Source organism: Rhopilema esculentum, chromosome 18 (assembly GCF_057945365.1).
Source record: "Rhopilema esculentum isolate cy_ngs chromosome 18, ASM5794536v1, whole genome shotgun sequence".
NCBI classification, from domain to species: domain Eukaryota; kingdom Metazoa; phylum Cnidaria; class Scyphozoa; order Rhizostomeae; family Rhizostomatidae; genus Rhopilema; species Rhopilema esculentum.
In genome coordinates this window covers 2,235,246-2,247,514 of record NC_142832.1, presented here as the reverse complement: position 1 = coordinate 2,247,514, position 12,269 = coordinate 2,235,246, and the positions used below count along the sequence as shown (strand labels likewise).

The 12,269-nt window shown below is 36.0% G+C and overlaps 1 protein-coding gene and 1 long non-coding RNA gene across 4 annotated transcripts in view; one reads left to right on the top strand and one right to left on the bottom strand.

Moving 5' to 3' along the window:
* The window catches only part of LOC135680753 (uncharacterized), a 42,918-nt gene extending 35,384 nt beyond the window's left edge, over positions 1-7,534 (top strand). For all 3 annotated transcript variants that reach the window (XM_065194910.2, XM_089113708.1, XM_089113707.1), the window contains 5 exons: positions 3,247-3,492; positions 4,359-4,604; positions 5,315-5,830; positions 6,610-6,700; positions 7,389-7,534. In XM_065194910.2, coding sequence (XP_065050982.2) covers positions 3,247-3,492; positions 4,359-4,604; positions 5,315-5,830; positions 6,610-6,700; positions 7,389-7,425 — 1,136 coding nt within the window. In that variant the 3' untranslated portion in view covers positions 7,426-7,534. The remainder of the gene's footprint in view (positions 1-3,246; positions 3,493-4,358; positions 4,605-5,314; positions 5,831-6,609; positions 6,701-7,388) is intronic.
* Positions 7,535-8,163: 629 nt separating this feature from the next.
* LOC135680754 (uncharacterized) lies at positions 8,164-12,269 on the bottom strand. Its single transcript, XR_010515526.2, has 3 exons — positions 12,166-12,269; positions 9,994-10,131; positions 8,164-8,779 (listed from the first exon to the last, which is right to left on the bottom strand). It is a non-coding gene; the product is annotated as an uncharacterized LOC135680754 (long non-coding RNA).

Here is a 12,269-nt window from a genome sequence, read left to right as displayed (position 1 = left end):
CACACTGACTTCTTTAAGTTACGTTTTTTTATTTACCATTGTACTCCAATTCTTCATTTTCTCGACATCATATTCTTTTACGTAAACTCTATTTCTTAAAAAAGTTATAAAAAGAGATCAAAGGAAATTTGATGAAGAAAAGAAAAGATGGCTTGAATTTCAGTATAACGAATGTCGAAGCGTTCTCTGGCCAGGTGGACCAGGTGAACCAGGTGGACCAGGTGAACCAGGTGGACCAGGTGGACCAGGTGGCCAGGTGGACCAGGTGGCCAGGTGGACCAGGTGGCCAGGTTGACCAGGTGGCCAGATGGATAATATTGTTACTAGACTGGATCGGTAGTTATAAACGTCTATTAATAACGGTAATATCTATTATTTTTAGGTAGTCGAGAATGCCAATGCAACTCGGGTTACAATGGAAATGGCCTATTCTGCATAGATATTAATGAATGTTTAGTTGGCAACAATGGCGGCTGCCATGTTAACGCAACCTGCTCGAATACAATTGGTTCAAGGACATGTACATGTAACAGTGGGTTTCAAGGCAATGGGATATTGTGTTTCGACGTAGACGAATGCTTGGTAAATAATGGTGGCTGCAATGCAGCAGCAACTTGTACAAACACTGCTGGTTCTCGTGTTTGCAAGTGCAATATGGGGTATACTGGTGACGGGATCAACTGTAATGATGTCAATGAGTGCAGCCAAAATAATGGAGGATGTAGCCAGTATGCCAATTGTTCCAATACAATTGGCTCTTTCGCCTGCTCTTGTAATGTACGTGAAATCGACTTATCATTGGCTGAAATGAGATTCTTGAAAATATCGTTTGCATTCAGTTCCACATTTCGAAAGATCTTTGCTAACTTAGAAGACAATGCACGAGATAAAGCTTTACTTGATTAAATTCATTTGTTGTAGTACAAGTTCAATGGCCAAAAGTTTACTTTATTTCTATTTTAATTTTTTCCAAAGTAACATTCTCAGTAGCATTTGAAGGTAACAAGTTTTCTAATAATTTTGAGAAACAAAACGTAGAATAACATAACATTTATCATAACATATAAGATAGCATATAAAATGACATATAACAAAGCATATAACATAAAACATAAAGCATAGCATAGCATAGCAAAGCATAGCATAGCATAGCATAGCATAGCATAGCATAGCATAGCATAGCATAGCATAGCATAGCATAGCATAGCATAGCATAGCATAGCATAGCATAGCATAGCATAGCATAGCATAGCATAGCATAGCATAGCATAGCATAGCATAGCATAGCATAGCATAGCATAGCATAGCATAGCATAGCATAGCATAGCATAGCATAGCATAGCATAGCATAGCATAGCAAAGCAAAGCAAAGCATAGCAAAGCATAGCATAGCATAGCATAGCATAGCATAGCATAGCATAGCATAGCATAGCATAGCATAGCATAGCATAGCATAGCATAGCATAGCATATTATAGAATTGAGAAATAACCTATATTATCTTCCAATACATAATCTTTAAATCTTCTCTTTATTCAGAATGGGTTTGGTGGTGATGGAAAGTCTTGCTTCGACATCAACGAATGCTTGACTACAAATGGTGGTTGCGACCAAAATGCCATGTGCATAAACACTGTAGGCTCTAGAACATGTACATGCAAGCAAGGATATGCTGGCAATGGAACGTATTGTGGAAACGTAAATGAATGTCTGACTAACAACGGAGGATGCGATGTCAATGCAGACTGTTATGACGTAATTGGCAGCAGAAACTGTACTTGCAAATCTGGGTATACAGGTAATGAATGAGCTGCATTTTTGTGAAAAATTATCTGAACATTTGTCCCTAGTTGCCATACTTTTGCATAGTTGTCTAGTCGCTTTCATTACTACCTCGTCTGCAAGGTTAACTTCGTCAGGGAGAATCGTTTTACTGATTCATACAATCAAACACATTGGCTCACGATTGTCATTCCGAAAGACACTTTGCTAATGAATTTTGAAAGTTTGAGCACGATCGCTCAGCATTGCAAAACATTCGCCATTTTCAACATAGGATTTTGTCAAAGCATATACGGAATACATCATATAAGTTATAGGGTCACGTGTCAAAAGAAGGAGATGCGTTCATAAATCAGAAAGCGAACTTTTACCAGTGACGCCGGAGCATGTAGGCGCGTGCAAAGCTGCCCCCTTGCCCCCTCAAAATTATGCCTATTTCTATTGTTTTTTTTTCGTGTATTCGGTTGTTTTGCCCTTTTTCATTGCACTTTGCCCCTCTCTCCTGCCCCGAAGCTAGTACAACCTTATAAATCAGCTTACTATGATACACAATCAAACGGAATTTGGCAACAAGATACTGATTTCAGGATTTGGCCACCCTTTCACCCACCCAGATTTTGCCCCGAGTAAGTAGATAAATTCAAAGTTTTCAAGGCTGTAGTAAATGTCACATAATAACTCCACTAATTCGATAAAATGGTTATTAACCTAAAAGCCAGACACACACAAACACACAAAATTTATTAGTTTCCTTCATAACGATAAAAATCTACGTTTAAATTCTTGGAAATTAATCCATTGTTAAATAGCCCTATCTACAAAGAAACAGTCGAATCTATCAGAAACTGAGTGAACAGCTAATCTTCCATATCCTATCTCTTTAGTCTGGCCTTGGTAACAAAATATTAAGACAGAACAAATGCAGCTTTTTGTCAGTTTCGCACAATAAAAGTTTTTCTATGGTTCTTTTTCATTGTTAGCTCTAATATGGTTTTAATAAGAAATTTTGTAAACATGAATTTTTATGACGACGTTGCATTTTTACAACATTATTTTTTAATAACATTGAGCGATACGTAACAAGTTCATCTTTTGGGGGTTTGCTAAATTGCCTTAAAGACATTCCAGAACAATGAAATCGAATACAATGAAAAAGAAGTCATTTTTGCTGCAACAGGGTTAGAGAGATTGAAAGATTCAAAGCAAGTTTTGAGAGATTTTTAGAAATCACTGTTCCTTCAAGAAAATCCTGTCAATGTTAGGCTTATTTATGAGATTGAAAATGCCGAATAGCATTATGTAAAGGATATTGCAGCTATTTATACCAAAGTTACTTTTCAGCTTAAGTTCGATTCAGTTGCTCCAAGTAAACAGTTCTGATATGATTGGCTATGTAAAATTCTTAAAGATAAAGTCGATCGTGTATGTGGATCTCCTTTGAGCCAATTACTATTTTTGCATGCAGGAACTGGCTTGAACTGCTATGATGTGGATGAGTGCCTTACAAGCAACGGAGGTTGTTCGGCCAACGCTATGTGCCATAACACAGTTGGATCCCGTACTTGCGCCTGCAAATCTGGCTTTACTGGAAATGGTACCCATTGCACTGACATTAACGAGTGCACATCGGGCGCAGCTTCTTGCAGTTCAAATGCTGGTTGTACCAATACAGAAGGATCGTACACATGCTCTTGCAATGCTGGATTTCAAGGTAAAAGTCTTTATAAATGGTGAAACTTTTTGCTATTTGCAAACTCTCTACCTCAACCTGTTGTTATTGTTAAAAAATTTTTTCTTAAAAATTGCTGTTTTCTGGACTGTCACAAAGTGCTCGATAAGCACACTTTAAATGCTTTGGTGTGAAGAATAATACAATTTCAAGATGCAACTCCGAGATTCACGCCTCATGAAATCTTCAGACAGCCTTAGCTACTCGCTTTATGAGTTTTTTAATTTTTAGTTTGTTTCTCCCTGGGCATATTTGAGACTTGTTAATCACTGTTAATCACATTCTTATTATGCAATACACCACGCTATTTACAAAATACTGTTTGAAGATCGTGAACAAATTCAATCCTGGCGGTCTAATGAAAGTTCAAGGGCAGTTTCTATCTTTCCTCGAATGTCCTGGAGTTGTTTTCTGCCCTGTCCTGAAGTAGGTTTTTTGCATTGTTGCCGAATGAGAACAGTTTCCATCTAGCTGCAATAAACATTAAGCTTGAAGTTTCAATCTCAATGTTCGGTTTCGTGTAGAGAAAGCCTAATCATTATGTAAATCTATACCAGTAACCAGTTTAAATGAAATTAAATGATAGTGACCGGATGCTTCAATATTAGAATTGATTATATTTTTTGACGAATTTATATTCTTTTAGACTATGATATTATTTGACCCTGGGGTACCATTCAGTTTAGCCAAGAAATAGCTATCAACTGATTTCCATTTGCCCAAGCAAAAATGACCCCTACTATTAAACAAAATAGTTTACCCAATCTCGTATACACTTTTTTTGGTTTGCTTCTAAGCCAAAATCGTATATGTGGAACTCATTTAAACCACATTATTCTTGCATGCAGGAACTGGCTTGAACTGCTATGATGTTGATGAGTGCCTTACAAGCAACGGAGGTTGTTCGGCCAACGCTATGTGCCATAACACAGTTGGATCCCGTACTTGCGCCTGCAAATCTGGCTTTACTGGAAATGGTACCCATTGCACTGACATTAACGAGTGCACATCGGGCGCAGCTTCTTGCAGTTCAAATGCTGGTTGTACCAATACAGAAGGATCGTACACATGCTCTTGCAATGCTGGATTTGAAGGTACAAATTTTTAAGGCTTTTTCATGCTTTTTTCATTTTAAGGCTTCTACAAATGCTAGCCGAGATGCCGTTTGTCATAATGTGAATATTGAAACCCCTGACATTTCTATCCTTAAATACAGATTTACAAGAAACGGCCTAAGATAAAAATCCTGAGGTACCTCGCAGGTTTTTTATTTTGTGTGCAAAAGCATACTTTGATATTGTAGCATTTCATACGTTTAGACAGGCACAAACAAAGCTAACTGGGTTTTTTCTCGAACACATTTGGCCTAAAGTCACAAGATAATTTTTGACCAGATAATCCTGCTAGAGGTTTTGACGTAAAAGCGCCTGCTTTAAGTTAGATGGTTCTTTTTTGTTGATTTTCGCAGCGCTATTCACATCCAATAATATATATGACATTCATTCACTCACTGATTCATTTTTTATCATTTACACACGGTGGCTTCTTCAATTTGTTACGCTCAGTAGGCCGTGCTACATTTCTTCCTACCCACGATTTAGAAAGAACAGAACGTTTTGTACATACATTTTTATACATCTTTGAGCGTAAATAATTGTGTTTGAAATTCGCATTCTACCTTGCCTTGTAATTCGAACCCTCGGTTGCCGTAAGTCTTTCTAACCCAACATGCTATTCTTACCGTATCTAGCAGATATTTTAAATTTGATACATCTCCATTTGCAACGACTTTGTTTTCCTTTAGGCAATGGTCATTTCTGCATGGATGTGAACGAATGTCTACGCAGTAAGGGAGGGTGCCATGCCACGCTAGCAACGTGCGCAAACACTTACGGTTCGCGGACATGTACTTGTTTTGCCGGCTATACCGGAAATGGCATCATTTGTACAGATATAAACGAATGTCTGACCTCGAATGGTGGTTGTCATGTCAACGCGACTTGCACGAATACACCAGGATCGAGAACTTGCCAATGTAAGTCAGGTTTCAGCGGCAATGGCCTTAACTGTGTGGATATTAACGAATGTGGAGTTGTGAAGGGAGGGTGTCACACCAATGCCAATTGCAACAATTATGACGGTACATACGCCTGTATTTGCCAGGGCGGATTTTCTGGAAACGGGACGTATTGCGGGGACATTGATGAATGTGCCACTGGAGCACACTCGTGTCATTCCCAAGCTACATGTACCAACACCCCTGGTGCGTTTACTTGTGCTTGCAAAAGCGGATACGAAGGGAATGGCAAAACATGCAAAGGTAAGTAATCAACGGTCCATAGCTAATGATCATGCGTTTCTAATGCATCAAAAAGACTCTAATGACATTTTATTGTAGCGAAGCAAAATACATCAAATTTTCCCTGCCCGCCAAAAAGCAAAATACTATATTCGATTCGTGCTTGTTGGAGATGACATTTGTCCTAGACAAGCAGCAGGGGACGGTATCCCAACCAGCTAGCCAATTGTTGCTGGGTGGAACACAGATTACATTTCGAGCATGAATAGAAAATGGCAAATTTCACTCGGACAGTCAAGCAATTCATAGCATGGCCACATCATCTTTGTAAAATAGATCATACAGATGTCCAGTTTTTAAAAAAAAAGACTCTTTCAGATTCCCAGTTTCGTAAAATAAAATTCTAAATATCCCTTGTTTTCTATGAAGAATCTCTTTTGTTCCTATTGTTCTCAAACAATGGCCCTCCATTCCTATCTTTTTACGATACTGAAGAGTATTAAAGATTAAAAAAGAGTAATAAAACACCATCCAGCTGCTTTGCTAATTATGTTGCTGTAGTCTCTGAAATAGTTTTTTTAAATTATTTTCTATTACCTTTGTAGCTATTTTAGTGTATTACTACAGGGTGTTATTGCAGTATATTTGCACAAGTGTAGCATACAGATTCAATGGAATAGAACTAAACATAGATCGAGCCCGTTTCTTTTTATCACTAAAGGTCCTGTAATCCCACATTTTATGGTAAAGGGTGTTAGTGATACGGTCAAAATGCCTGAGTATTGTTTATTTCTTTGCAGAAGTAACCGATCCACTCAAACTCATAATGGCGCTTGTTATTGTTGTTGTTGTGTGCTGTGCCCTAATCTACATGGTCGTACATTTTGGATTGTAAGTTGTTTCACATTTTAAATGAAAATGCGATTTTAGGAATAATGAAATGTTCTCTAGCAAAAGAGGCATTTTAGGACAGCATGATGGCCATCATCAGATTCAAAATCATTTTGGATCACTTTAAAACTTAAGGCACAAAATGGTAGAAGTAAGAGAAAATTGAAGGAAAAAGAGGTTTGCAATCGAAAAGAATGGTGGTTTATGTAAGAGAAAGGGTAGGATTTATAAAAACAAGTGGAGATCTCGGTTCCTCTTAGAGTTATTTAAACGCCAGTGACCATGTTTTGAATCGATCGTTTGTTTCGGAAAATTGTTTTCTTTTATTGCCCGCAACTCGCGCGCGATAGCGCACGAGTGAAGGGCTTATAGATGTCAAACCCTCGAAAAACTTAATGATTTTCAAAAGGGCGTTGGACTTAAATCAAAAGCAAACTGGACACCAAAAATTCTTGATAAAAAGAATAATTTAGCATCAACTAGAGCAGCTGTTTTTATAAAATTGTGAAAACCCAAGATGGTGTCTTCTTCGAATGTCCTGACCTAAATTTTCAAAGCAATCATTATCAAGGAACTAATTGTTTGCGGGCAGTACTAGCAAGAGCTATTTCTAGTATCATAAATATTCTGTAGCTTTTTGGCCCGGTAAGTTTGTAGGGAAGAATTAACAATGCTGTTTCTTTTTCAGAGCTAAAAAATGTGGCAAAGGTGGAAGCGACGCTTAAAGGAGACACCCTTCATGTCGAGATGACAACGTATTTCAGTATTTTGTATTTGCAATTTTCAAATCACGTATTGTAGCTTTGCTTGGAGGTAATTTTTTTCCTTTGTTGATATCATTTTCACTGCTCTTATATTTCTAAATTTTAGAAAGATTAGATTTTATTTACATTATAATTATATACGCATTCCATTGGTTTTCATTACCTGTTTAAATTGGAAGTTGTGGAGAAGGAAGCAGCGCTTTTAAGATGCAATATCTTTATATACCAATAAAAGTCACTTTTTCAACGAACTTTGAGCATCGAATTTAGGGTTGCCACTCTACGTATTGCAAAGATTTGTGACTAAGGGTTTAAAGGATTTGAATGAAATTATTTTTTACATGTGGTAGCTTTCTGTTCGATTGTTTTCCTTATTTGCTGAAATGTGCTTCAAAGAGGGAAGCATGACGTTTTTCAGCAAAAATTACAACAAATCAACTCACCTTTATGTACTGCTATCAATTCCTAATGTGAATGGGCACGTACCAAACACCCAAACTTTTTCAAGTCTCCTCCTTTCAAAACTATTGTTTTATGACAGTTTTTAAGAAAAGGTAACCAGAAATATTAGGGTGAGAATCGCAACGACAATAAAGCAAAATTCTGCAGGTAACGAAATTATGACATAGACATTATTCGTGCCCAAGATTCTTGAAAATCCACGAAGATACCAGTGTAATAAGAAGAAGAAGCAAAACATGTGAGTACATTCTTTTTAATCGCTTTTTACTAAAAAAACTTCGAAATGTAAATCCAAAATAGTTCCAATACAACCGAAAAGTGAACAAAAAGGTTATTAAAAACATAGACTTTTGTTGTAGCGTCCGTCAAGTGAGGCAGTAGCGAAACAGAAGCTCATGGAGTAAGTCTATTAAAAACCTTGTTTTCTTTTTTCCCAGAAATTTCGAACATCTAATTTTTAGCAAATCTAAACTACATTCAGGGGGATTTACAAAAAGAACAGGAATTGGAAGCTTCAGGGACTAATACTTTTCTTGAAGAACACAAGGACGTGGGACTTGATGAATTCTTGATGAAAATACCCTTAGAGACTACTGTAGAGGAGCCTTAAAAGTCAAGCATGCATGCAACCAAACAATACATTTTTCAGTAACCGTAGTCAAGTGTAAACTGAAATTGATTGACACAGAAGCAAAAAAACTATACAAAATTAATTATGCATAACGCAAGAAACATTCTTGATGTCTTGAACGACACACATGTCAAAATGTCTGAAAATTTTTGAAGTAGTCTTCTGATCCTTTTTTAAAGTTTTCAAATAGCACATCCCACGTTCTGTCTGCATCTCTTGAATCTGCGTTATAAAAAAAGGAAAAAACCATAAAAATATGACTTTAAACCACTGGCGCCGCGAAGGGGGGCTTAGTCAGGGGGGCTCAGAAGGCTCAGTCTCTCTTGCTGAAACTCAGAGAGATTTTAGTGGCACAGCAACCCCTTCTCATCTTCACAACCTAGGGTTTGTTTGGGTAGGCAAATTCTTTAGTTGGTAATGTCAACAAACTTTTGATTATGCTATGAGCAGTTTGTTTTATTTTGGTACGCTTTCATGTTATGTTATGTTATGTTATGTTATGTTATGTTATGTTATGTTATGTTATGTTATGTTATGTTATGTTATGTATGTTATGTATGTTATGTTATGTTATGTTATGTTATGTTATGTTATGTTATGTTATGTTATGTTATGTTATGTTATGTTATGTTATGTTATGTTATGTTATGTTATGTTATGTTATGTATGTTATGTATGTTATGTTATGTTATGTTATGTTATGTTATGTTATGTTATGTTATGTTATGTTATGTTATGTATGTTATGTTATGTTATGTTATGTTATGTTATGTTATGTTATGTTATGTTATGTTATGTTATGTTATGTATGTTATGTTATGTTATGTTATGTTATGTTATGTTATGTTATGTTATGTTATGTTATGTTATGTTATGTTATGTTATGTTATGTTATGTTATGTTATGTTATGTATGTTATGTATGTTATGTTATGTTATGTTATGTTATGTTATGTTATGTTATGTTATGTTATGTTATGTTATGTTATGTTATGTTATGTTATGTTATGTTATGTTATGTTATGTTATGTTATGTATGTTATGTATGTTATGTTATGTTATGTTATGTTATGTTATGTTATGTTATGTTATGTTATGTTATGTTATGTTATGTATGTTATGTTATGTTATGTTATGTTATGTTATGTTATGTTATGTTATGTTATGTATGTTATGTTATGTTATGTTATGTTATGTTATGTTATGTTATGTTATGTTATGTTATGTTATGTTATGTTATGTTATGTTATGTTATGTTATGTATGTTATGTTATGTTATGTTATGTTATGTTATGTATGTTATGTTATGTTATGTTATGTTATGTATGTTATGTTATGTTTTGTTAAGTAATCTTTTGTTTTATCATTTATACCATATTGATATTTATGACGCGATATGTTACTGAATAAAATAGCATGTAAAAATGATATACTTACAAACCAACGTGTATTGCAAAGTAGCCACAAAAGACAGCCAGGAGGCCAATGATTATTGCAAGGGGAAACATTTCTATGCTTTGAAGCTACTGCCCTCTAAGATCTTGATATGTTGAATTTTTTTTAACAATTTGATTGCTAGAAAAGAACAAATGTGATTATAAAAAATGATTTGAGATTTGGCAAGCTGACTGAGCCTTTAAGATTTGAGACTGATCCTTTAGGCCCTTATTCCTGGCACCGCGGAGCGTTGAGAAAGTGGGGGGTCTAAAAAGTGGGAGGGGGGTCAAAAACCGGCTAAAGCCCCCCAGCCTCCTGCTCCGCGGTGCTTGTCGTTTCAGAGAATTGAGAGCGCTGATCATAGATTTGTTTACAGCAGCTGACGTTTAGATTTCAGACATAGTCCACATGCCATGGATTTTGTGCTATAGTTTTGTTAGTTTTGACAATTAGCCCTAGGTTTAATAATCACAATGAGTAGATCAACCAAATCCAATCTAAATTCAATCTAAATTTTGGCATAATGGTGCCTTATTTGGTCTACCTTTCATGGGACAGGGAAAAAAGGGAAAAAGCTTGTTCGCATATCCCCGTCTCTTTTCTAGTCAAGTGTTCCCCCCACCCCGAGTAAAGTCGTAGTTTTTTTTATTATATGAAATAAGCTTTTGCGGTCTCCAACTTCAAAACAAAGACTTGTTTAGCAATACAATAGTGCGCAACTCTTTTTTATAGAAAAACTATCCTCAAAAAGCACAGTATTGGCACTGCTGGGTAGCTAATAAACTTTCAGAACTGGAAGACAATTTTTAAAAAAAAGCTTCACTTTACAACCAGCAAAAATCCCACTTTTGGAACCTAGCCCTGTGCTATCAAAAGAACGGTTGTCAGGATAATGACACAGACTTGGGAAAAACATTCTCTTGAAAAGGCCAGCTACAAATTCAGAAGATAAAAGGATGAGATTATTGATCCATATCGAGGGGATAAGGAAAGGCCACGATAGCAGGCTGCTCGACGGGCTCTGATGGAATTCTTGCGGCGAAAAATCGATAATATATAGTGAGTGAATAACTCTGCAACGCGACTAGAATGAACAACAACAAATCAGATATGGCTAATAATTCACCCCGGCATACGGGGCTTCATCGGAGCAAAAGTGTGAACAATTTTGCTCAGAAATTTTATGGATTTACAGTTGAACTGGACACGGAAATTGCTTTACAGTCTTTTTCCTTGGGGAATGTTTTACTGTTTACCGCAAATTCAAGAAACTTCTAAAAAACTAACTACTCAATTCCATTAAGAATTATAAAACTTTCAGTGCAGTAAAAAATTCAAGTCTCTTATATAGAACAAGTGAAAATTACTTTCATACTAATCAATCATATAATGAGCGATCGATAGATCTATAGATAAATTGTGAGTGATCCATCTGTACATCCTTAAGTACACTTAAGAGAACGGTTCTAAGTTGCCATTCCGTAGATAGTACTGTATCATTCAGTTTCTTTCTTTAAGAAGATACTATAACATTTCTTTTCAGTGTAATGCATCTTGCTTCTGTGCTCAAAACACTGTATACAGTGCGACTTTGATTCATACATTTGTTATTAAAGCTTCCTTTCTATTGTGAAAGCAGAGAGAAGCATTGAGGCGATCAATGTCATATCATACCATAATAATTTAAATTATTTAAAGGTTAATGCAAAGCTTCAAAAGAGAACTCATGCAAAGAACCATTGCCACAAAGCAGCGGTTGTTGTCTTTATTCTTATCATAATGCATGTTTACTGCAATAAATGTTTTCCCACTAAATGTAATGTGCACATTTCGATTCTTACACGATATTTTTGTACTTGTTACGTGCGTGAAATGAAGATGACACCAAAATATGATTTGAGCACAGTATATTTTATAAATAAAGTCACAACTTTTATTCCGTTGTCTATACTGACTTGACAGTGCTCGATGTACAAAACCGCAGAGCAATAGATATAGTCTGTCTGATGAGTACACAAGCACGAAGCTAAGAGTAACAGAGGACATGTCTCATTTTCAGCCTATCTTCTACTATAGTCACAAGTTTTATCTATCTAAACTTAACTTGGGCTATTCAGATAAGTAACTATCTGGAAATTTAATGTAATTGAATTTAAAAGTTTGATATCTTACCGGACGTGCTTCCCGGAAGACACTTCTGTAGTTCAACATGCACACTAGTGTGTGTTCACGGTCTGATGAGCGGTCTCAATACGTGTTACGCAGAACAAGTGGTA